Consider the following 26,349-nt stretch of genomic DNA (forward strand, 5'->3'; position numbering starts at 1 on the left):
GCCTAATTGAAATAAATGAATGTTGATTTGATTTGATTTGTGTGATTCACTGTATTTCTGAATACAAAAAATCCGTTTCAAATTTTTTTTAACAAACATTATTATTATTTAATTTATTTGTTTAAATTGACCCTATGCATGAAAATGATAATTTCCAAATTACTAAAATTACAAATAAAAGTACTTCTTATGTAATTTTAGTAATTTGGAGAAAGCAAACATGTCAGCTGTCAATGAGCTTGTTTGCTGTCATATTATTACATCAGCTGCAAGCGACCGCAAACAATTGCATTTGGCATTATTCTCCAAAACCAGGTAAAGCAATTTGCGTCCGAGCAGGCCAGAGGCGCGTTTGGTGAGCTACTTGATTTTTTACAATGCCCTAACGTAATATTATCTGCCGAAGGATAACAGAGGATACAAATGAATAATGACTCGAGATTAGATGAGTAACAGAGTACCTTCAAAGAAATTTAGACAAGGTATACATACAATTCAGTAACTTAATGCGTCTGGATTTTGTGTCTAAACTAATATCATTGTTTACTTTTTTACAATTTAAGTCATACAACTACTCGACTGATTTTAAAATTCATTCACCATTAGATTGCTACTCTTTACCTAGTACATACATATACTGTATTTTATTTCCGTAATCCGATTTGCGTTAAATAAGTAGGTTAGGTATGTCACAAATACCAAAATGATTAGGGACTTTTCTCATGCAAATGCCGAATTCACTAATAAATTGAAATGTTTACAAGTATAAGTTTATGTTTAAATATCTATCAAAGCATAAAATAAATATTTTGAAGAAACAATAAAAACTATCCAGGAATTTATTAATAGGAGCCGGTTAATAAAATATAGGTAATTAATAAGAGATACGAATTATTTTAAACGCGTTTTCTTTAAAGCCCTTCCACAGTTTACTTAATCAGACGGTTCGTACAAAAATTAATGCCTTTACTAAACACATAATGTCTAGATGTTTAATTTGATTACGGGTTTCATTCCACATAATGGCGAGAAATTGTATCAAAATCGTTTAACTTAAATAAAGGGTCTGCATTCTAAGAAACTGCAATTTAGTTAAACCAATTTGCTGTAGGAGTGGCATGTAGAATTTGTTTGCATAAAAGAGAAACTTTACTTTACTATACTATATTAACTTTACTATACTAATATATATAATATAGTTAGTTTCTAAAATAAATTTAAATTTTGTATCTGTTTAAAAAATCGTTAAAAATTATTACACGGTCTAAATATATAAAATCAATTGAAAAATAAACAATCTTCAACTAACTAAACCTATAGCGGTTTAGTTTAACAGTTAACTTCGAGAAAGGTACAATTTAATACATTTATTGAAATTGGTTTTACAAATTGTACCAACATAATAAAATTTAATCGGCACTTACACCTAAAAACACGCGCCGTCATGGCTATTAGTTTATTGCTGAAAATTAAAATAATGAGGCAAAATAACTTATCATTTCATTAAGTATGATGAGTAAACAGTATCGCAGCTTTCTTCAATCGTTCGCAATACAATTCTATCAACGTAACGTCGAGCGAACGCAGCAATGCGCGAGCTCACTACCTGGGCAGCTGTAGAACTCCCCACCGAGCTCTGCGAGCTTACCCCGCGAGCACTGCTCCATCTCGCTCCCACTCATTCCAACGAAAGCACGCCCGAGCCGTACAAAAAGCGGTTTTCATACCCACCGTTGTGTGTAACATGTCCATGTGTGCGTTCAGTGTATTTTTCTGACAGGCTCTTTCGTGAAACGAGTAGAGCGAAAGGTAAAGCATTACACGAGGCGGATAGAACGTTTTAGCCCCGGGCGTCGATTTACCTGTTGGAACGCGTGAACCGGCACGGCCTTGTGCGCGAGCGCAGCGCAGGTTTTACTTTACTCCGAGTCAGTTCCACCCCAGACTTCGGCGCGGTCGGGCGCGTCACGTCACTCGTCATCGAGCAGCGAGCACGATCTTGTCCAATTAGTGCTTACGCGGAATAAGAGTTGAGTGGCCGGATAAACGTGTGCGCTGTTTCGGCTCGTTGATGTAATAAAAGTAACACGATTATGTGCGATTCGAGTGATAAATATTAAAAACAAAACTATGCATAAGTTAAAGTGAAGTTCAGTGAAAGGGAAACAATGTGTCTGATTTGGCTCACGAGCGCTATATTGGCGCTTGGCGCTATTTTGCCCGCTTGGAGTGCTTCTTTGTCGGCAACGACGGGAGCGCGATACCAAGCTCCCGACGAGTGCCGCTGGACTACCGACGACGAGGACTCCGGAGTTGCGCTACAATGTCGATTGCGCACGATAAACAGCGAATTAGAAAACACAAACTTCAGTGCCATTCAACCGCATCTCACTGTGCGCCTGCGTCTCGAATGCAGCGATGCGCTTTTCTTTCAAAGCTCTCTCTCACCCGGAAGCTTTCGTCAGCTAATTGAGTTGCGGGAACTGACAATCGAATACTGCAAAATTGGAAATCTTTCTGATGGAGCGTTTACGGGTCTCCGTGAACTTAGAAATTTGACAATAAGAACTCACAACACAGATTGGTCCACAATGTCACTCGAGGTCACGCCCACTGCGTTTTCCCGAGATGTACAGAACCTAGAACGATTAGACCTCAGTGAAAATAATATGTTGACATTTCCAGAGGGAGCCCTTTGCTCGTTACGGAACCTCGAATATTTGAATGTCACTGGTAACAGAATGAGAGACATCAGTCATTTTCAATTTTCAACAGCCCACCGCCATCCGACTGAAAAATGTGGAGACAATTTATTAGTCTTAGACTTGTCTAGGAATGTTATTGATACGTTGCCACCAGGTCTGCTCTCGGGATTAAGAAGACTACAGAAATTGTATTTGCAAGGAAATGGCCTCAATTCGGTCGCAGATAGAGCCTTGGAAGGACTTATATCGTTAACTACAATTAGATTTTCAGACAATCAGCTTACTAGTTTGCCACCTGAGCTATTTAGTGATACGAAAGAATTAAAAGAAATATACTTGAACAACAATACAATCACTGTACTGGCTCCTGGCTTATTTAGCGATCTTTTACAACTGCTCGTTTTGGATTTATCATATAACGAATTAACCTCAGATTGGATTAACACTTCTACATTTTCCGGATTAAAACGTCTAGTATTTTTGGACTTTTCTCACAACAGAGTTTCAAAAATGGAAATAGCACTATTTAGAGATTTACATAATCTACAAATACTGAAAATGCAAGATAATTTCATTGAACATATCTCCGAAAACGTATTTACATCGCTTGGAAATTTACATACATTAATATTATCGAATAATAGACTTACAAACATTGAAAGTTTCTCATTCATGGGCCTGCCTGGTTTATCTGTATTATCAATAGATAGCAACCGAATATCTAAAATACACCCGAATGCCTTGCGCAACTGCACATCTTTACAAGATTTACATATAAATGGAAATCGATTAGATGAAGTTCCTATAGCCTTAAAAGAAATACCTCAATTAAAAACCCTTGACCTCGGGGAAAATTTAATAGTAAGCATCGAAAATGCTTCATTTATGACAATGCAACAGATGTACGGATTGAGATTAACTGAAAATAATATTGGAAATATCAGTAAGGGCGTCTTCGATAAAATGACATCGCTGAAGATTTTAAACCTCTCAAGAAATAAAATTCACAAAATTGAAGCTGGCGCTTTTGATGGGAATGTTAACTTACAAGCAATAAGATTGGATGGAAATTACTTGACCGACATTGGCGGACTTTTCGCCAAGTTACCTAATTTGGTATGGTTGAACATTTCCGATAATCGCCTAGAATGGTTCGATTACGCTATGATTCCAACTGGATTGCAGTGGTTGGACATTCACGCTAACAGAATTGCTGAACTTGGGAATTACTTTGAAATTGAATCGCAGCTATCGCTTAGTACTTTCGACGCCAGTTCTAATAGGTTAACGGAGATTACTGGAAGTGCAATACCTAACTCCGTAGAGATGTTGTACTTGAATGATAATTTGATATCCAAAGTACAGTCGTACACATTTTTCAAGAAACCTAACTTGACAAGGGTCGATCTGTATGGAAATAAAATTACAAGTTTAGACCCAAATTCCCTTAGGATATCTGCCGTTCCGCAAGACAAATCAGTGCCGGAATTTTTCATTGGAGGAAACCCATTAGAATGTGATTGCACAATGGAGTGGTTACAAAAAATAAATACTGGAAACAGAGCACGAACTCAGCCAAAGTTAATGGACTTGGACAGCATTTACTGTAAACTACTTTACAACCGTGGTAATGCATACGTGCCATTAGTTGAAGCAGCCCCACACCAGTTTTTGTGTAAATACGACTTCCACTGCTTTGCTCTTTGTCACTGTTGCGATTTTGACGCATGTGACTGTGAAATGACGTGTCCAAATAATTGCACATGCTACCACGACCAGTCATGGTCTGCGAACGTTGTGGAATGTTCTAAAGCTGGATACGTTAATACATTACCTGAGAGAATACCGATGGAGGCCACGCAACTGTACTTGGATGGGAATGAAATAAAAGTTTTACCAAGTCACGCATTCATTGGTAGAAAGAGATTAAAGATATTATATCTAAATTCATCACATATAGAGACTATTCACAATAGAACATTTAATGGATTGAAAGAGTTGGAAGTTCTGCATCTAGATTATAATAGTTTGACAGCGGTGGAAGGGCAAGAATTCGACGGCTTAGATAATTTACGTGAATTATACATCAATAATAATAAAATAAAAACAATAGGAAAAGAAATGTTTAACCATATGTCTCGCTTAAAAATATTACACCTCCATAGCAACAGATTGGTTACTTTAACGGTGTGGCAAATCAATCCTTCAATTACTTCAATCACACTGTCCGATAACCCTTGGTCATGCGACTGCGAATACACAGAGATGTTCCGGGAATGGACGAAGCGTGTAAGCTCGATAACCGATGTATCAAACATACGATGTGTGTATTCAAAAACTAATAGCACAGATGTTATCATGTACAATGCAAGTTTACACGACGATACAAATCCAGGTTTCAAAATTATCGAAGAAAATGGTACTATTTGCACGGGATTACCAAGCATAAACAACAGTATAAATGGCAATTTGACTGCCACAAAAACTATTATGACTAACGAAGAAGTACAAGATTACATTCCACTGCTTTGTGCTGCTCTGGGAGCAGTCCTACTAATAGTGATTGTGATAACTATAGTTTTTAAATATAGACAACAAATGAGAGTGTGGTTCCATTCCAAGTTCGGTGTGCGACTGTTTTACAAAGCAAGTGACATGGACCGCGATGATCGTGAAAAGCTATACGATGCTTTTGTGAGTTATAGTTCCAAAGATGAAGCTTGGGTGACAGAGAAGCTCGCGCCAGTGTTGGAGCGCGGAGACCCGCCTTACAAACTGTACTTACACTATCGTGACTTCCCAGTGGGTGGTTATGTGGCCGATAATATTATACAAGCGGTTGAATCGTCGCGACGTACTATAATGGTGCTCAGTGAGAACTTTATAAAATCGGAATGGTGTCGTTTCGAATTTAAATCAGCGCATCATCAAGTGTTAAGAGACAGACGAAAAAGACTAATAGTGGTGATACTCGGTGAAGTGCCCCAAAAGGATCTCGATCCTGATATAAGACTGTACTTAAAAACTAATACACACTTCAATTGGGATGACAAATTGTTTTGGGAGAAACTACGGTTCGCGTTACCCGATGTCCACGACAAACAGAGGTGCCACGGCATGCCGAGCCCGGGGGCCGGCGCTGTGCCCATGCATCGGCATCATCACCCGAGGAACCACCTGGGTGCGTTACCACCGCCGCCGGTGCACGGCGCGCATCCCGTGCTGCCGCCTCATCCCTCGCACGCCCAACATCAAATACCAACGCGAGGCTCCCCTCGTAATCTCTCCGTCCATGTGTAGTGAAGTTTACAGACTGTTGTGATGTGAACTAACGTGCAGTGACTCGATAAAGTGTTAATGTGATGGCTAGTCGGTTATCGTATGTATTGTAAATATACCTTTTATAATAGTCATAGATTAAGTTTGTAAATAGCTTGATTACCGATTACAAAAAGCATTTGTCGTTCTAAGTTAGCATCAATCACAAACGTGGTCAATGTAGGATTAATGATTGCTATTGTGTTTCGATAAAACATGTATTAGGCCTAACAAGGCTGTGCTTGTTGGACAAACGTAGCCGACTAATACGGTACTTAAATAGTAGTTAAAAAGGGCGTTGTTGCCGAAATCTGTGATAAATTAGCTGTAGATAGTTATTTTTCTTATCATTCATGTATATTTTGTAATTTAGTCATGACAAAAGAAAATATTTATTGTAAAAATTCAAAAATGGACTGTGTCAAAAAGTGATAAAGAGAATAAAATATGATTTTAAATGAAACTTGGTTTTTTATATTACAAATTCTATATTTTATAATATAACACATTGTAAAATCATAAATTTAGATAATGTCTTAAAACAAAATTATAAATATTTATCTAAAAATTTTCATAAATTATAATTACAAATAATAAATTTCAATAATTCAAATATCCAAAACTTTTCAAATTCAAATCAATATTTTACAAATACTCAAAGCATCAACATTTTTTTCATTTAGTTCAATAATGACAAAAAATCGTTTATAATTTAAATATAATTTAGTTCGAAAGTCGATTATAATTATAATTTAGGACTAAATTATTAATTTCCTCTCCTTTTTAAAATAAAACAGATGTATTTATTATTTACACTAACTAAGACAATAACGTTTTACTAAATTAACTACTTATACCTGCGATAAAAATAAAAAGTACTATGGTAAATATTTTTATATACTAGCATTATTAATTAGTTTAATTAATAACGAACTTTTGCTGGTTGGCTTATGAACGGTATCTCAAATCAACTTATAAAACAAGAGGTACTCGTAGACGTTACATAAAATTAGATACGACGTAGAGTCACTATAAAAAGGTTAAATAAAAAATACTAAATAAATGTTAAAAACAATTTTTGCAATGATACTAGTAATACTTTGACTTAACTACTTACTGCTTACTTTTGATACTTTTGATTTAATTATTTATTCCGGAAAAAAATAGTACACTTTTTAGTATTTTGTTGTGAAAACCATACCATTTCAAAGCAATATAACAGATTTTTACAACTAATCAAAATTTAAAAAGTAAGTGTGTATGTCATAATTACATATCTAACTGATCGTAACAAATAAGTTAAACTTAACTATTATTTTGACTTAGAGTAAATATACATATTTTTTAATCAGTTATCTTTTTATTTGTTATAATTTAAATGATATACGTATGAAAAAGTATATAATCAGTTATCTGAAAATAATTACAGTTTAAAAATTCAGTAGATATACACGATTAAGTAATAATTCTCCTATTATTTTTTAAAACGAAATTTATTATTGTATTCTGATATACCACAATTTGAAAATACTTACCAAATAAATATTAGCCAACCAGCCGTTAATAATATAATGAATTATCAATTCTTCGTATGAATAATTTATTTTTTAACATTACATTAACTACACATTATACATTACAATTATTTTAATAATCTGTTATTATATTCTTATGAATATCAATTACACATAACTTAAAATAAATACAATACAGTTTAATAAATAATACAAACTGAAAAAAATAAGTAATTGTTTTCAGAATAAATTAAATGTATACAATTCTCAATTTCTACACTAAATTTACACCCGATCTCATACTTGTACGTATTCTGTGACCCGGTACTGATATTTCTAGTAAAAACGCCAATATTTTTTTTATGTATTTTTTTAACATTGTTAAATTCTAGAAAGAATTCCAGATTAAGGGCTGGACTTTTTTTTTAATGGTGTTTTATGATATTTCAATAACATAGTACAAAATAAAATAAATAAATTAATAAGAGAAAATAAAGATTTCTAGTAAACTAATAGTCAAGCTGATGCTATAGAAATAATGCAGAGTTATTTAACAAAGCTCCCATGGGCGAGCATATTGCATATCAGGTTTTTATGTGAGGAACCGGCCGTCGACCGCGAGGCTTCAATCTCAGTTAACGAGACTTCGCCCCGCAGCCCTAAGTAGGTGTGAAACAACCGGAGACGGGAACAAAAGGTTTGGCTCTATGCATCGCGATTGTACTTATGGGATTCGCGCAACAATGTAGTGGGATATGGTAAGTGCAAGGTTATTATGGTAAGTTGTCTGTGGTACTCGTATGTTCTCTTAACAATGTTGCTTACTGTGAGGTAGGTAGGATTTATAATATTAGTATAGATTATAATCCATATCTGTACTATACTAATAGCATTAACAACTGAGTCTTAGGGCCATAAATCATTTCTCTATATCTATCTCGCTTGCACTTATGGGTCTTATGGAGCCGTCTAGTGAAGGGTGTAACAATGAAAGACATATTATCGATAAGTAAAGTTTATTATCGTATCTTGTTCACAAAATTAAAAAAATTAACAATATTTGATTTAATATAATACATATTTCATATTATATAATTATTAACTAAATAAAATTAATCTTCATCTGAGTCTTCATCATCAGAATCTTCGTCTTCTGCCAAATTTATTATATATTAGTATCCATAGTGCGCAACGAGTAACACATGAATGTATTTATTTAATTGCAGTAAACACATTTATAGCAAAAAAAATACGCAATGCAATTACATTAGAAACCGACCAATCAGAATCGTCCAAATCATTATTGACTCATCATTAGCACGTGCGCAGGTAGCCGTTTATCGATAATTAGGGTGCGCAGGTAGGCGCGCTGCACATTCCTATCTTTTTTGACTTTTATGACCGGACGACTCAGATGATAATGCGCATACTATAATATAATAAAGAGGTAACATTTGTGGTACTGTAGAGGTATCTCTAAATCTACTGAACCGATTTCGAAAATTCTTTTACAACTAGAAAGCCACATTATTTGTGAGTATACATAGGCTATATTTTTTCCCCGTATTCTCACGGGTACGATAACTAACGTTGGGCAGGTTTACTGCGGAGCGTTGGTTAGTATTTGATAAGGAGTAATTTGAGATACAAATTTATTTCACGTAAAAATATAAGTACAAAAATAACTGTAATGTTTAAGTAAGTATTACGTGTAAATGAAGACCCATATGCTAAGGCTTAAAATTTATAAAGATTTTGTATGACATCATATAATTTACTAGGAAGATATAATAATCCGCTTTCAAAATAGACATTTTCTCGTTAAGAATAATATTTTTTTCTTATATGTCATATTTCAAATAAGATTTCTGGTCTAATTAAATACAAACCATTCTGAAGTTTTTTCACACTAACTGACGCAAAATTTCATCAACACCCGTCAAACCATTTTGATATTATGCATAGGTATTATAACTTAGACTAGTTAGTAATTATTTATTATTATCTATAGCAATCATTTAGTAAGTTGATTAGCAGCATTGTTACGAGTATTTTTGCTTTTAATATTCTCTTTTTAACAATAATAATTAGAACCGACTTATATTTTTACCAATTTTGTTAGTTAATACGCTTTAATAAATTATAATTTTAATAATAAATTATAATCCAATGTCATCAGTCTTAACTTTAATTAGCATTGAACCATGTTGCTTTAAACTTGACATAAAGTATTAATAAACTTAATATAATCATTATATTTCTTAAATTAATGTTAACTGGAGATTCTCACGAAGTATCACACGCATTCCGTATTTTTTGTTATTGAAATTTTCTCAAGTAACATATACACTAGGAGCACAAGCCATCAATAGTGTAATCTTACTAATCTATCATGTATACCTGTTAACACATAGGCGATAACTCATACATTTTCAGTAGATAGCGTCTAGAGAGGAAATTAATTATCCAGACATTTTATAATATACTCAAAGTGCCTTTAAAGTACCTATTTATTGCAGTTAAGGAATATTCAAAGACATCAAAATATGTGAATGCCATTTGTTACCTTATTAATATTTTTTGCTAAATTAGTAAAATATTCAATTAATATCTTAAGATAGACTGTTACAGAACTAGAGCGATGTACTAACGAATATAAATTTGTTAAATTTTCATATTACCAAATAATTTGAAATATTAGAAGTTGATTAATTTTGTTGTGTGTAACAAAAAAAAATCACACAACAGTCAAAGATGTGCGTGAACTCGTGTCTCCTCTCAGAATGAGAGGGGTTAGGCCAAAAGTCCACGACGCTGGCACAATGCGGATTGGCAGACTTCACACACGCAGAGAATTAAGAAAACTCTTTGGTATGCAGGTTTCCTCACGATGTTTTTCTTCACCGTTTGAGATACGTGATATTTAATTTCTTAAAATGCACACAACTGAAAAGTTGGAGGTGCATGCCCCGGACCGGATTCTTCTTGAGATATACTATACATGTTAAAGTAAATATGTAAATGTATATGTTATTGATTATAAATATGTTCCTTACAACCGATCATACAACGTGAAGTCAAAGATACAAGTAGTGACGCACGGGTCGCGCCGGTCCATCGGCTCATAAATCCAGCTAGAGCACAGTACACGGAGGTGAAAAAATAAACGCGACGCGGCGCTGTGTACAACATTAATCAGAGCTCTGAGAAGGCGTAGAGAATTTATTTTACGATTGTTACAGCACCGATGAAACGTTAAAAATGCTGTCGGTTCTATATTGAAACATTCGAGGCATTGTTCGAGCCGATTGGTCCGATAACGCACCGCGGTTCCGACCGCTCTCCCACCGTCTTGTTGATTTTCCAACCCAAACCGACGAACGCTAGTAACTAGTTTCTTTTTTATTAGTACTGGTTTAGTGTGGAACGGAACGCGACTCCGTATCGATGCCACGATTAAACTCTCGAGATATCATAATCACCGGTCTGCGCGTTTATCGAACATATAATCGGAGAGCGGCAATAAATTTGTCTCATTTTAATATCCTAGAGCGTTTAATGTACGGGCAGTGCGGCCCCTATGTTTGGACTCGAGAGCTCGTTAGTAAAAAACAGGGCAGCACCCGCCGCTCGCGCCCGCGCCATACCAAAGAGTTCAACGCGGCCGCGTGTCGCGCCTCCAGTACAGATCGCTAGCACATTACATTGTTAAGTTTTTGCATATCATAAATTAAACGTTATCAATATTACTAATTTGATAACATACATTGGCAGTGCAAAGATACTCGTACCTTACAATTGGGCCGTACTTACAACTCTAATAATAGTTACGTTCGTTAAATTCTGATAACTTTCGCAGTATATTATTATTTATTATTGCCATTAAAAACATAATGGTTTAAAAAATAATAATGGTTGTAAAGAATTTAAAAAATAACATGACAAAATAAATTCGTGTTTAATTTTCTTTTCATTTCTATTTTAAAACATTAATTTTCTGTAGAACTAGTCTAGTCTAGCTAGTCAAATATAAGAATTAATCTAAACATTCCAAAATAAAGAAGATGTTGTAATTATAAGCTTGTTTACAAATAATCAAGTTGAAAACTTCTGCTTAATCCTATTAGTAAACCAGTGAAACATAGCTCGAAAACAATTGCATCAATTCTAATAAGATGTTGAGTAAGTATAGAGTAAGCAGATAGTCTTGTGAACTAGAGACTAATTAACACCGTGCCTTGATGAGATCTTTCTCATATGCCGACAGATAACAGCTAAAGTGATTATTACAGGCTTGAAAGCTCGTTATGTAAAAAAGAAGATTGAACAATGGCGATGAGTTATTATTAAAGTAACCGTCACTTTTGTTCCTACATTACATTTAACGTAAAATAATAATTTAGCGAATTATTTTTGTAACGTAGTCTTATCCAATGTAAATTAAGTTAGCTTATTTATAGTATTTTATTCGTACGAGTATAGGAAATATATCAGCTAATATACATAAAAGCAAATTACTTGTTTTAATAATTAAGTAATAAAGATTTATTATGTTAACGTAGGTTGTATACGAATGTTAATTGGTATGTGGGCAAAATCAATTTAAAACAATCAAGCAAAGAGCAGTAGGTGCAATCAACATTCGATAGGACGTTATAAACTAGACCATTAGCTTATTTAAACGTTTATGCTGATTATATAATCGTCTAATATTCGCATCACTGGAAACGCTAGAATTTGTAAACGCAACTTTTCTTTATTTTTTTTAAATTTCTTTAGTGTTCCGAATCTAAAAGGAAAAAAACGGAACCCTAATAGGATCACTTCGTTTTCCGTCTGTCTGTAGTATGTTTGTCTGTAAAGGTCCTTTTTCTCAAGAACGGGTGAAATCAAGCTTGAATTTATACCAAATATAAGTCTACTGTCTATTAGAGCTGTGAAAAAATCAAACTTCTAAGCCAACACAATCAACGCGTAGGTTGAAAGGTATTAAATAGAAATTCATACAAAATAATCAGGTCTTCATTACCTTTGAGCTGTAATAAAATTTAACTTCCATGTCAACGCAATCAAACAAACGTTTTATAGCACAGATACAGGAAAAATTGCGAAAACCATAAATTTTTAATAAAATCATATATCCTTTTTTTTTAATTTTAAACTTTTTCCAATCAATAGAAATAGCAACTTCAACCCTATATTTTGAAACTCGCGACTCACAAGGAAATCAAAACCTACATGGTACTTTTCGTGAACTCAGAATTTGCGAGTTGCACATCGTTGCATCAAGACCTCCCACTTCTAAATCAACATACTCGTACAAAATATAAGTTAATTTTCGTTTTCATTAGTTTTTTTTAAGTAGACATAGCTCAGCGAGTCACGAAGCTGAAGTGGCAATGGGAATAGTAGGCATAGAACATAGTTCGAAGAGCCGATGGACGTTAGGGTCCCAAGGTGCTGGAATGGCGACCCCGCACCGGAAAGCGCAGTGTTGGTCGACCCCCCACTAGGTGGACCGAGGACATCAAGCGGATCGCAGGAAACCGCTGGATGCTGGCGGCTCAAGACCATGAAGATCTTCCCCAGCCGCTACAGTATTGAAAAATAAATTTACTTACAGCACGGGAGCACAGTTCATCAGGCGGCTTAGGTTCTGTAAGTAGTTAACATAACAAATGTTCATCGGTCAGGGTATGCGGTGAGTAACACCGCAACGCACACCTTACACATATATCTCAGACTCGTAATGTACGATCAGCTTAAATTGAGAACATTGTTTACTTTGGCTCGATATGGTTACTTTATTATGATTTCACTCTTACTTAAGATTGTGTGTGCTTAAAACAAATATTTATTCCGGTGCTACCGTCGTGTGGTCCTCCATTCCTGGACCCCATGCATAGTATTGAAGTGACAACTCATATAGCGGGTGTAATGTTTGGCTAAATATTCTGCTTCCGTTTGATGAAAGAGATAATTGTGTAAATTTTTATTACACCTCTATTTTTCATGACTCACCTCTATCAAAACGTGACTCGTGTGTGGGAATAATAAAGAGTTATAACTATCAGCCTGTTTTAACGACTCACTACAGGGACAGGCTTCCCTCCTTATAAGAGAAGGGATATTTTTATTATTCTATACAAGTTAACCCTTGACTACAATCTCACCTGATGGTAAGTGATGATGCAATCTAAGATGGAAGCGGGCAAACTTGTTAGGAGGAGGATGAAAATCCACACCCCTTTCGGTTTCTACACGACATCGTACCGGGACGCTAAATTCGCTTGGCGGTACGCCACGGCCGAAGCCTCCCACCAGCCTGACCTGGACCAATTAAGAAAATCTCAATCGACACAGCCGGGGATCGAACCCAGGACCTCCGTTTTGTAAATCTACCGCGCATACCACTGCGCTACGGAGGCCGTCAGTTTAGACCCACAAAGCTGCTCCAACACGAGTTGGTGGGCTTAGAATGATAATGTTAAACGACCAATGCCCTCTTAGAATGAAGGCAAGAACTTGCATTTCAGCGATGGACAGCCACCCTTAGCACAAATAAAGAGTTCTATAGTTACAATTTATTGAAAATATACGTTGCATGGAATAAAGTACAATCGAAACAATTTCAACTGTTCAATTTAATAATCCATCCACAAACATTATGAATATCGAACTGTAAATACCTTGTTAACGTATCGGAATTGGAGAAAGATTATTATTATATCCAGTTACGAATAACGATTACGTCCAAATTATAGTCTAGCTATTATGAAACCAAACAATATCACGTGGGTGACTCATCACGCTAACGATTGGACGAAACAATTTCGAGCCAAATTATACGCTGTTACAACGACTACCTTAATTAAGTTGCCTGCATGAGATTAATTCGATTATCAGATTCTTATTTCAATTATATTAACAGGGCGTTATTATTTCGACGGAGAGCTATTTGTTGCCGCGTTGTTTGGACGATATCAATCTCCCCGGCTCTATGTGGGAATACAAACGCTATCAATATTTACCGTTGAGACTTATCTTATTAAATTTATCAACAGTGTTGGAATTGGAAACATTCTTTTACAAACGTCTACCTGTATAATAATAATTTATATATTTTTAAATACACTGTCATCTGTACTAATATTATAAAGAGGTGAGGTTAGGGAAGTTGTAAGGGGTAATATCTGGATCTACTGATCCGATTTAGTAACTTATTTTTAAATTGCTGATTGGTTGATCAAAATGGCGTTAGAAATACCCTGGACGAGCTCTGTCATATAAAGCTCTACTACTATAAAATAGAATATAGAATGTGCATATAACATTTACTTAAAACAAAAATTACCTTGAACCACATAATACTTACCGTTTAGAACTAACTGATCTTTAACTATGGTTGAATTCCCAATTAGTCTAATACTGGTGTAACTATTAGTATAGTAGTTTGTTCGTACGAGTGTACGAGTAAGTATAACAGCAATCTCCTAAAATAAATATTTTAACTAAGACAACCTTTTAATAGTCTATCAAAGACAACTCTTTAATAGCCCAATTAAATGATTTTTATGTGACGACAAACATTTTTTACGCTTGGTAATACCACACATCTATTAACTATCACTACGAGTACGCAAGAACAAATTATTTCATCCTAAATGGTAACAAGCCAAATAGGACCGTTAGCTTTGAGTGAGGCGCTCGATATTCTATAATGGTTAGAACCATTTAATGGCGAGATAAAATCTTAACAAAGGCGATTTTATACATTCTTGTCTCGGTACGTACGCGCAGACACCTATACTGTAATCTAGCGGATACATAACCAGTAAACATGAACTCTCTGGATCTTGGCATTGTTTGAACGCAGTACTTAAGGCAAGAGGTGTGGCCGACCATTTTATAGTGGTGTAAGTGTAACATTTTGACCCCGAGTACTGGTAACTAAAATTCTACGTCGACGCAGCCTCGAGTAAGTAAATAATAAATTGGTATTAATACTTAAATGTTCTTTCGATAGTGGTATAGGTATAATAGGATTATCATGAAAAAGTGGTGATGTTTTTAACAACATCCGCTTAATATATTCGAGTGTAAAAAATAAAGAAAATAGTTTATTTATTTGTACCTGTAGTACTCTACTGCAGATAGGAAATCTTTTCAAGCTCTATAGATTCTACAAGAAAACTTAGTGAAATAATTTTGTATGTACTGCAGCAAAAAGAAGACGTTTATGTTATTGTTATTAGGGATAATTGCTTTTTATGAAAGTATTCACTCTCAATTACTGAACATATTCATGTTGCTTCATTGTATAAATTATTGATAAATGTTTTAACATAAATTTTAGTTGTTTTCATTGTCCTAATTGAATAATATCAATATTAATTCACTACACAAAAACATACAAAAAGAATCACAACTCATCTCAAATTTCACGTTAAACTTTCAACATTTGTTAGAACACAGGATTTGTGTTAAGCTGGCTCAGACTATAGAATTACACGTTTTATGCTGAAAAAAACAAGAGATTTGAAATGCAATCAAATCGTCTCAAGATGGCCGCGCCCGCCGTCTCGCCCGCGTCCAGCGAACGCAACGGAGCCGCGCTTTGTTTGACACACGAATTATCCGACAGCTTTTGCTCATTAATGGTGGGGTTTTATTTGCTCTTATTTAATTTAGCATTTATTCAATCTGCCCCCGGCGCGATACGCATTGTGCGCAGTGTTCTCCGCGGTCCTTTGTGCCTGTGCCCATTGAGCGAGGTGTCGGGATGTGTTCACGACTCGCGGCTCAGTTTACGCGTTTAACTCCGGCACCTTTCATCGCGCACAAAACGTAATTGAATCCCACAGAATCCTACGCACTCCGTAAGATTTAATAGGGCATTTAAACACTCGCATTGGCCATTGTGCATCGGTTCCGAGCGCAATTATTCATCGCGAACCGCAAGCGCTAGCTTTCCGCGAGGCACCGCGTGTTAGACAGAGCGCGCCCTGACCGCCGTGTGCGGTTCCGCATTTATTAACACAAGGTAAATACTGAACAACTATGTGGATATGTGGATTCAAGCCGAATATTAATTTGCAAACCATTGGTTAAACACATACAGCCACCGAAATGAATTTAAATTTTACTCTTATTTAACCCTGTCTGCTCGGGTGAGCAAACAATGTTGCATGCCTTTCCGTACAAATTTATTAACCGGGTGTTTTTTATTTAATATATAAATATATATATATATATTTATTACGTATTTACGCCGTTTAAATTAAGATTCAAAATTAACAAACATTTTATGGTCTCTTAAAATGCGTAAACCAACCAAACCTTGTCTAAAATATTATGCGTAGGTAAATAATCATAATTACAATACCTACTCGTATATAATAACTATGTGTGTGTACAATGTACATACTCGTAGACGCTCGACATAAAGCCGCGTATAAATTCCTAACGAGCGTCATACCCTCGAGGCGTAATCCTTTACGTTACCACTTTAGCGTGGTATTAAATTTAACTAGAAGCCCGTAACTGATGTAAGAACAAATTAGACTCAATATGCAAGTTGAAACCTATCAAGGTCTACCATCTTGGCGCACATTGGACACTCGCGATATACGACGCGAATGTATGACCACCGAGAGATATTATAAACTGTACGTACAGAGCTGCGTCTACTTTTATTATGATTTCAACCAATGGACGGACATATTGCTTTTGTAACCAGTGACTTCCTACAATTTATACTATTATATAAAACTGAAGAGTTTGTTAGTTTGATTGAACGCGCTAATCTCAGGAACTACTGGTCCGATTTGAAAAATTCTTTCAGTGTTAGATAGCCCATTTATCGAGAAAGGCTATAGGCTATATATTATCCCTGTATTCCTACGGGAACAAGAACCACGCGGGTGAAACCGCGTAATAAAAATAAAATAATCAACACCTAAAGTATACGTGGATCATTGTAATTAAGTATAATTGTAACAAAATATACCTAAGTGCAATACGTACGAGTAGGTATGTACATTTTTTTCTGTTTGATAAGCTATTTATTGGTCACCAATAGGTACTTATTATTATTTTCACCAAGTTACAATATTTCGCTTCGATTGACAAAGATTAGACACTAGCTTTTTACTTAGTGATGAGAAAAGGGTATGTATGAGTATTCTGTTACCGCTTTCTTTTAAAGAGAAGCAGTTTCGGTTTATATTGAATCTACTTAAGTCTGCTTTACGCTGCAGTCTCAGCGTCATTACTTTGTGCGGAACTAGAAGAGTCATGTCAAAGAATCATGGAGCTATATAAGTGGGCACGTCAGGTGGTCGTAAAATTTAAAATGGCTCGTAACACCAAGGTATTGAGAGGAATCGCAAATTGCAGTCGGCACGCGGGCGTGCATTCGTTCTCTTGATCAGGGCCTCTTGCTAGGCTAGCCGCTTAAAATGTTATAGATTAATAAAACATAATGTAATGAACACTCGTTTCTATACACTTGTACATAAATCTACTTCTTACATGTCTAATAAACTGTATTTTATATTATATTTTTCTTATTATTAGTAATGTTTACCCATTTAATAGAGTATCATTAGTAAACTTAGGAAAATACGCATTTTTAAAAATTATTTGCAGACAAGATTCATTTCACAGGCAATAGAACCCTTCTTAGAATATTATGTTACCGATTTGATCATGGTAAAAATTACTATACTTATTGTTTTCAATATGGTATACATTTTTAAAACAATACCTACAAATCAAATCAAAAATGTAATCGTAAAACAAATCTAAATTAAATTGACTTTATAATGTTTTATTAAACCAATTTAATTTAGATTTGTTTACAATCCAAAGCACCGATTTCTAGTGGTTAGGTAGGTAGTAGGATAGGTAGTTAAATTCACAACATTCCCAAATAAAACAAATACACGACAAAAAGTTACGTAACTTAGTAATTTATGCTATACTTGAATGTTTAGTCTCTGCCGCGTAGTAAGAACACGTTAACACAACATACATACAGCCGAGCGGAGAACGACCTCCTATTTGGAAGTTGGTTAAAAATAGTAAATTACTCAATGTTCAACATTTGTAACTGAGATCTCCCTAATATGAAATGTAATACCGTTACGGGACCAGCAGAGCCAATAGTGGGCGGTAGGTGCATAAATTAAACCGTAAAGAGATTAATACGTGGCAATAGAATACTCATATCCTACTGTTTCTACTGCCCCGCTCGTAAATCAAAACGTGAAAGACGAACTTACCATCAACCATAAAAACGCAATATCGTGCATCGATCACTCCATACACGCTCCCAACAATGGTACAGCATTGTGGCGTGCTATCTAATCGTAATGAATATAAATTTTCTGATGACATTTACGATCGAGCCTCGGTACAGACCCTATCCTATGGACCGAGAGCCCGCAATAGCCAGACGAACCTCATTTTATGCAAGACTAGCCGAAGCCCCGCGATTTCATCCGTGTAGTTCTTATCCTCGTAAGAATGTGGGGATAAAATATAGCCTATAACACTCTCAAATAACGTGGCTTTCAAGTGGTAAAAGAATGTTCAAAATCAGATCAGTAGATCCAGAAATTACCCTGTACAAAACCACAAACTTTGACTCTATAATATTATTATAGACAAAAGTTCGTCAGCCAATGGTCCTAACATAAGTACTGTAGCCATGTACCTAACATGGAGTTTGGAATGTGGTGGCTTTGTAAGGTAGCACGGATTCAGACCTTCAATTCTCTACAGAAGGTTTGTTACGGAACGGATCAATCGTACTTACCTATGTAGGTAGGAGGATGGACTGTCAGACTTTATAAAATGTAACCGAAAGGGGTGTGGATTTTCATCCTCCTTCTAACATGTTACCCTGCTTACAACTGAAATTGCATCATCGCTTACCATAAAGTAAGATTGTAGTCAAGGACTAACATTGCAAATTTTAGTCCTTGACGGTTAATGTGTGTTCCAAAGTTAACGGAATGAGGTATGTCTGGCTACTACTGTCTCTCGGTCTACTATATAAACACGTTAGAGTTTTTTTGTATTCACGCATACTCACTGTAACAATAAAATACATCGATGTATCGCGCACATCAAAATGTTACGTAGTCTGCGTTTTTTGGAATTTATTGTTTGTTTTATCAAGCGATGTTGATGGAGTTTGTTTACAATATACAAGCACCAATTTTAGGATTTATTTTCAGTACATCCTTGATAAACCTCCAACTGGAGCATTATTATCTATACTTATATAGAAGTAAAGTTTGTGAGGTTGTAGGGGGTTAATCTCTGGATCTACTCTACCGATTATGAAACTTATTTTACCAATAGAAAGCCATGTTATCAACATCTTTGACCTATAGTGTCAACGCGGGTAAAATAGCGAGGCGAGGCTAGTTTTTGATACGACTATACTCGTAACTGCCGTTCAGCTACTAAAGAAGAATAAAGGAGTATAAAAGTTTTAGAATAGACATCCTGTCTTTTTAAAGCAATGAAATTAATTCTACACATCATTAACATTTACTTTGTTCTTTTTGTTGCTCAATATATTTTAATTTTAATTAAATTCAATGTTATTTATTACACAAGCTCTTGAAAAAATATCGTCAAGTGCTAGGATATATATGCAAACACAGTGTTCTGTACAAAATACTAATGAATTAAATTAATATGTTTTACATTTATATGAAGCAACTTAAAAGAATACTGAATCTTAAAATGCAGTATTGCATACAAGTAAACGATGATTACATATTATATATATATCTGTGACTTAATTTAACCAAAAATCTAAAATTTTACTAAAACAACAATCATTATAGCGTTTTGTGAGGAATTTTAACGCATTTCAATGGTTCGGTAATAAAACATGAGAAAAAAGACACACAAAGCAAAGACAAATAGGTAATTATAAGTAAAATATGATATGACACTACGAATCTGCGAATCTTACAAAAAGACCTTCAAATTTATATTTATCCATAACGTTGCCCTTAACAAAAACCACACGGAGGTCAAATTTTATCGTTACAAGCTTTCCTAAAATAGTACAGAACCCTAAAAGGAGTAAGCATATAAATATTTTAAATCGTTAAAAAGTCCATGTTTATTTAAAGATTTAGCGTCATAAAATGTTGGAAAAAAATGTAAAATGAAAAAAAAAAACACGACATCGCCGGCCCGAAATGCATATTTTCTCATCAGAATTCTTTACACGAATTTATGGATTTCTAATTAATAAAGCACTTATCTAAAGTGGAGATCAATGTAAATATCTCATCTCGAAAGACAATTACATTACAAATCACGTAGCCAGTAAATAACCAAGCGCTTCCGAGCGAACAGGTTTCAGAAATACATCTTATCTACACTATTAAAACTAATGTCTCCGTTTTAGGCACCTAGTTTTAATGAATCCCGTCAATACTTAAGAGATAACAAGTCCGTCCGTGACCAGCTGGTAATTATAAATTGAACTTTTAAATTATATTACGTGGACATAACACAATTAAACAGCGATTCAATAAGTTACTTTGCATAGGAATAACATCGTAGCTTATTTTAGGCCGTTGTGAATTTATTTTCATTAAAATCATTAGTCTGACTATACAAAAATATCTTGTTTGTACAACTTGAGATTATGATTCACTGCGTAATTGAAATACGCAGTGAATCATAATTTCTGTAAGTCGTGATAGCTCAGTGGATATGATTACGATTTCTGCCTCCAATTCCGGAAGGTGTGGGTTCGAATTCGGTCCGGTACGAAATTAATTAGCACGTATCTTAAACGGTTAAGGAAAAACATCGTGAGGAAACCTGCATACCAGAGAATTTTCTTAATTCTCTGCGTGTGTGAAGTCTGATTTCTTATTCTAATTCTTATTATAGGAGTCGTATATAGATGATTCCGAAACACCGACAGAAGTGACGAAACGTTCTTATTTGTTATTTTATCTAACGTGCTTTTAGACTTCGTGAAGCTGTCGCTCTGTGTTAATCATTATCATCTGATAGTTGTTTAATCTATCGTAATGTGTTACAAGCTATGTATCTTGACGGGTTACAAAGGTCAGATTGCAATCGCTCTCTGTAAAACGGACCAGTGCTCTGAAATAGGTTCATAATAAATAATTCATGGTCCGAAATAAAATTAATTGTAACAGCACTGATTAAGTGAGCCTAATTTAGCAATTAATCTTATAAGTTTTTAGTAATGTAATCATTAATCATCGGATAAAAGAGCAATTAACACAAGCTTAGACACATACAAACGAAAAGTATATTTGGAGCTTGAAACTATCTCACCATAAGGGGCTTATATTTGCTAAAACGTTATTATATTGTTATTCTAAGCAGTTCAAAATATTTTACCTAAAAAACCATTTTCTATAAACGACATTACTGTGTTGTTCTGAACAGGTCTAATTTATTTACCTAAGTACGGTTAATATCCAAAAGAAAAATTGTTTTATTTCCTATTCTGGTAGTTTAAAAAGCGTCTAACAAACAAAAATCCTCCAGCTTCTTTATTAAATTGTGCGTTCTAAAAACAAATAAAGAAAAAGATCCCATTTCTGACACCTTTTCGGCATAAATTTGCCATTGGTGTCGCAACTAATGATTTATTATCAATGTCATCCGGTATATAATTTGCCATGTAAGCAATGGCGCCGCTATTACTCGCTACGGCAAATCATTCGAAATAATGAGCATGGCTGCCACCGGCGCGACGGGTCTTGGACAATAGAAATTTGACCACAGATCTAACTTACTTACCTACTTCTTCTTACCTACCAATATTGCTAGCGAAAAAAAAAGATTTTTAAGAACACCATAAGTGAACTTTTACATTAATTGCAGGCCAACGAGGATGCGAGTTACCCAATGTCAAGTAATTACCGCCGCCAGTGAACATATGCAAGTCCAGGGTAGTTGACGGCTTTTCATGAATTATTCCTTCAGCATTTTGAATATTCTCAAACTGCAGACGAAGATGGTAATTAATTCAACGTACGGAAAATCCGAACAAAACCAAAATCTGTACCTAACGAATGCTAACTATATCTAAAATGATTTTGTATTCTTACAACAAAAAGGTGTTGATCCAGTTTTTTGGCCGTTTCTAAAGATCAAGAAACTTTATTGATTAAGTTAAGGTCACCATTCCGATCATTAAGTACTAATTGGTTCAAGAGGATGGTACAATAAAACTTATGTTTTAGCCGAGTTCGTTTATATAAATGTTGGTCGTAAATTACACTAAACGCCTTTATATTTAATTTAATCGAGATTGACGATGGAACATAACGTCATTATGCGTTGAAAGTAAATTAAATTCCACATAAATAATTCGTGAACAGACAAGAGGCATCGTAATTGGTTCGATAGAATTAATACAATTGACAGCAGCTTCATGCGAATCATAAAAACTATTAAGTTTATTTATTTAGGTACATACTAATTTAACCGCCGAGGAAGTCAAGTCAAGTCAAAGTCCAAATTCATTTATTTCAATTAGGCTTAGTTTACAAGCACTTTTGAAAGGTCAAGATTATGTCATAATTTAATTTAATTTAATAGTGTTAATAATAGTCGAAAACTTTAAAGTTACGAGGGTTCCAAATGCGCCTTGGTCCGAGAAGAGCCCACAACAAACTCCGCCAAGGTTTTTTTTTGTCTACCACCATTTTACAAACTTATTTAAAACTAAGCACACAGTCGTATATTACAGTTTAACGATAAGATTTCTTATCATTAATATAATCATTAACACTATAATAAGAAGGAAGGAAAAGTAATAGCGGAGTACTGGATTATACTATATTACTTTTGTAAATACAAATATCTTAATACTTAATGTCTCTACTACCGGTTCGGAATGCAGATATTACTAAGAATAATATATTATTAATAGACGTTGTTCAATGTTGATATTACTTTCTAGTACCTTGGTTTCAACCCATATTCGGCTCACTGCTGAACTCGAGTCTCCTCTCAGAATGAGAGGCGTTAGGCCAATAGTCCACCACGCTGGCCCAATGCAGAATGGCAGACTTCACACACACAGAGAATGAAGATAATTCTCTGGTATGCAGGTTTCCTCACGATGTTTTCCTTCACCGATTGAGACACTTGATATTTAATTTCTTAAACACACACACAACTGAAAAGTGAGAGGTGCATGCCCCGGACCGGATTCGAACCCACACCCTCCGGAATCGGAGGCAGAGGTCATATCCACTGGGCTATCACTGCGCTTGTGTGCTGCCTTGGTTTAGAAAAATTAATGCTGCATAGATATTACACTCAAGACGACTACAAACTTTGAGTCAAAGCGACGATCTCTGACGCTTACTCATACCTTTACTAGACTAATGAGTATTCAAACAAGTAGAATGATAAAACAGCCTAAATAAGCTCGCTTATGAGATAACTAGTTAAAATATTTGACCCTGGCGGGAGCAAAAGAGCAATAAATTAACGCTAAGTAATATTATTTGCATGCAAATGGCCTTACATTGTAGATAAGAAATGATTTGGGCTGAGTTATTCAATTTTATCTTTTAATTTAATTGGAAATGCTTTCGCAGGTGGCTTATTCATAACATTTTATCTATGACTTGGTAAAATTGCGAGAAGTAAAGTCATATTTTACCCATGAAATTGTAGAGCCAAAATCAAAAAATCAAAATCAAAATCAAAAATCATTTTTTCAAGTAGGCTCAGTTTACAAACACTTTTGAAACGTTAGTTGACTATTTGTAAAGATTCTACCACCGGTTCAGAAGGCAGGTTCTGCTGAGAAGAAACCGGCAAAAGACAGTTGCTCTTTTTAAAAAATCATACAGTATTATAATTTACAATTGATGATAACATTACAATTTCTTATACTTTACTTTTTGCGTGACGGTGGAAGCTGATCCAATGGCCTCCAAGCGCTTTTATCTTTAAGGAACTCATCAATGTTGTAGTAACCTCGACTAAGTAAATGTTTTTTAACACATTGCTTAAAGCTATGCATTGGCAGGTGTATCACAGTCTTGGGGATCTTGTTATAGAAGAGTACACCCAAACCCACAAAAAATTAAAAGGCTATATATTAGCCAAATAATTAAAAGGCTATACATTTATGATGTATACACCAAGACTGAGTTTTTAGATTTTATAGCTAAATTTTAATAGCATTCGTATGGGTACATTATTTACAGCATTATAAGCAGCGTGCACGCCACGACAAGACGAGATTTTGATTAGTATACTGCATGTTAAGACTCATGTTAAATGGACAACGGAGAGAACTTTTTGAACGTGACTATACAGCTTTAAATATGCAACGGGGATGAGTGGACAAACAAAGAGGTACAAATAATATTATATTCATATCTCTGTTTCAGTTTGTTTCAGTACTATAAGACCCAATAAAATCCGAGCTGCGATCTATAAGTACCTAATAATTGTTTTCGGATAAATGTACCGTAGAGAATAGTGTTGTATTTAACGTTAACAACTGCCGAGACTTCGAACCAAGGACTGCCGTTAAGCCATTCTAGGAGTCAATAAGGTGGACACTTGACGTATGTCTTTCCATTACGTCAGCATGGCGTAAATACATCACGGCGGGTCTTAATCAAGACGCGACGAACGAGATGAATGCGTGGACGGGGGGAGAGACGCGGCTAGAATTAGAAACTACGGGCAAGATTCGGATGAGCTGGAAAAATTAACTGCTACATTGCGCACCCTAGCTGTAATCCAACAAAAAGTTTATTGTGTATCAACTTGGTTTCTTATAAGTTACGACTACTTATTTACTACATAACTCACGATTGTATAGAAATCGTCAATGATAATTATGTTTGTGAGTTAATTTGGTTGTATGTAGTATACCCACTTGTGTATTGAAGAGAATATTAAATTTCTGCACGTCCTCGATTTCATGGTCTAAAATTTGAAAAACGTATGATACACATATTTTATTCACACGGGAGCAACGGAAAGATATGCGGTAAAAATCGACATTTCTTTGCCTGAAAAAACCATTTTACCATCGCTGAAAAAACCATTTTACCATTGCACTGCATGACACCGGGTAGGTTGCCATCCCTATGTCATAGACATCCCTAGAACTCGTACGAAGCGATTTGCTTCTTCGTTTTTTATACGCATGGCTTGGGCATCGAATTCTCAGCCGAAGTCAGTGTTTCCTAATTCTTATAACCTGGGCATCTTTAAGAAGAGACTAAATAGGCATCTTCTAGGCAAGCGCGTTCCACCTAAGGCCACATCTACACTTACCATCGTTGTCACGAGCTTATTCTATATAAAATAAACATTGGAGAAGCGTCTAAGCTCCATATCCTCTCTCATATGAAGAGGGACGCCTGGCTCTACAGTGAGCCGATAAAATAGGTTGTTAATGAAGCTTGAAACAAACTACAAGACAATTCCTACCTACCAAAAGTTAAGTTAGATTCGTAATTGATTTATCGCGGTTCTCGCATTTCACAAAAATTTAAACTTTTCTAATAGCGGGCCAGCTGAGAGCCGCGCGGCGGAAGGGTTAATTAAAACGAATGGACGGTCATCCGCGAACAGAGTGTCGAAGTTTAGCGGATCACCAATTTCAATGCTTTAATATTATTACAAACTCCGGGCCACGTTTCTTTAATTAAAATTAACGACGCGAAACTCTGACAGTCAAACGAATTATTACTACAGAAGCAAACTTTTAATTAGTCCTCCTACTTCTTGTGATACTTTTGTGA

The 26,349-nt window shown here is 35.1% G+C and overlaps 2 protein-coding genes across 2 annotated transcripts in view; one reads left to right on the forward strand and one right to left on the reverse strand.

Annotated features, from left to right (window-relative positions):
- LOC112057943 (lysine-specific histone demethylase 1A) overlaps positions 1-26,349 on the reverse strand; it is a 421,521-nt gene that overhangs the window by 235,208 nt on the left and 159,964 nt on the right. The gene's annotated exons all lie outside the window — the stretch shown is intronic.
- LOC112057942 (toll-like receptor Tollo) lies at positions 1,924-6,486 on the forward strand. The gene has a single exon (XM_024098560.2). It carries the CDS (start codon positions 2,169-2,171, stop codon positions 6,003-6,005), a length of 3,837 nt encoding a protein of 1,278 aa, XP_023954328.1. The 5' UTR covers positions 1,924-2,168; the 3' UTR covers positions 6,006-6,486.

The sequence above is a fragment of the Bicyclus anynana genome, chromosome 13, assembly GCF_947172395.1.
Source record: "Bicyclus anynana chromosome 13, ilBicAnyn1.1, whole genome shotgun sequence".
In the NCBI taxonomy this organism is placed as follows: domain Eukaryota; kingdom Metazoa; phylum Arthropoda; class Insecta; order Lepidoptera; family Nymphalidae; genus Bicyclus; species Bicyclus anynana.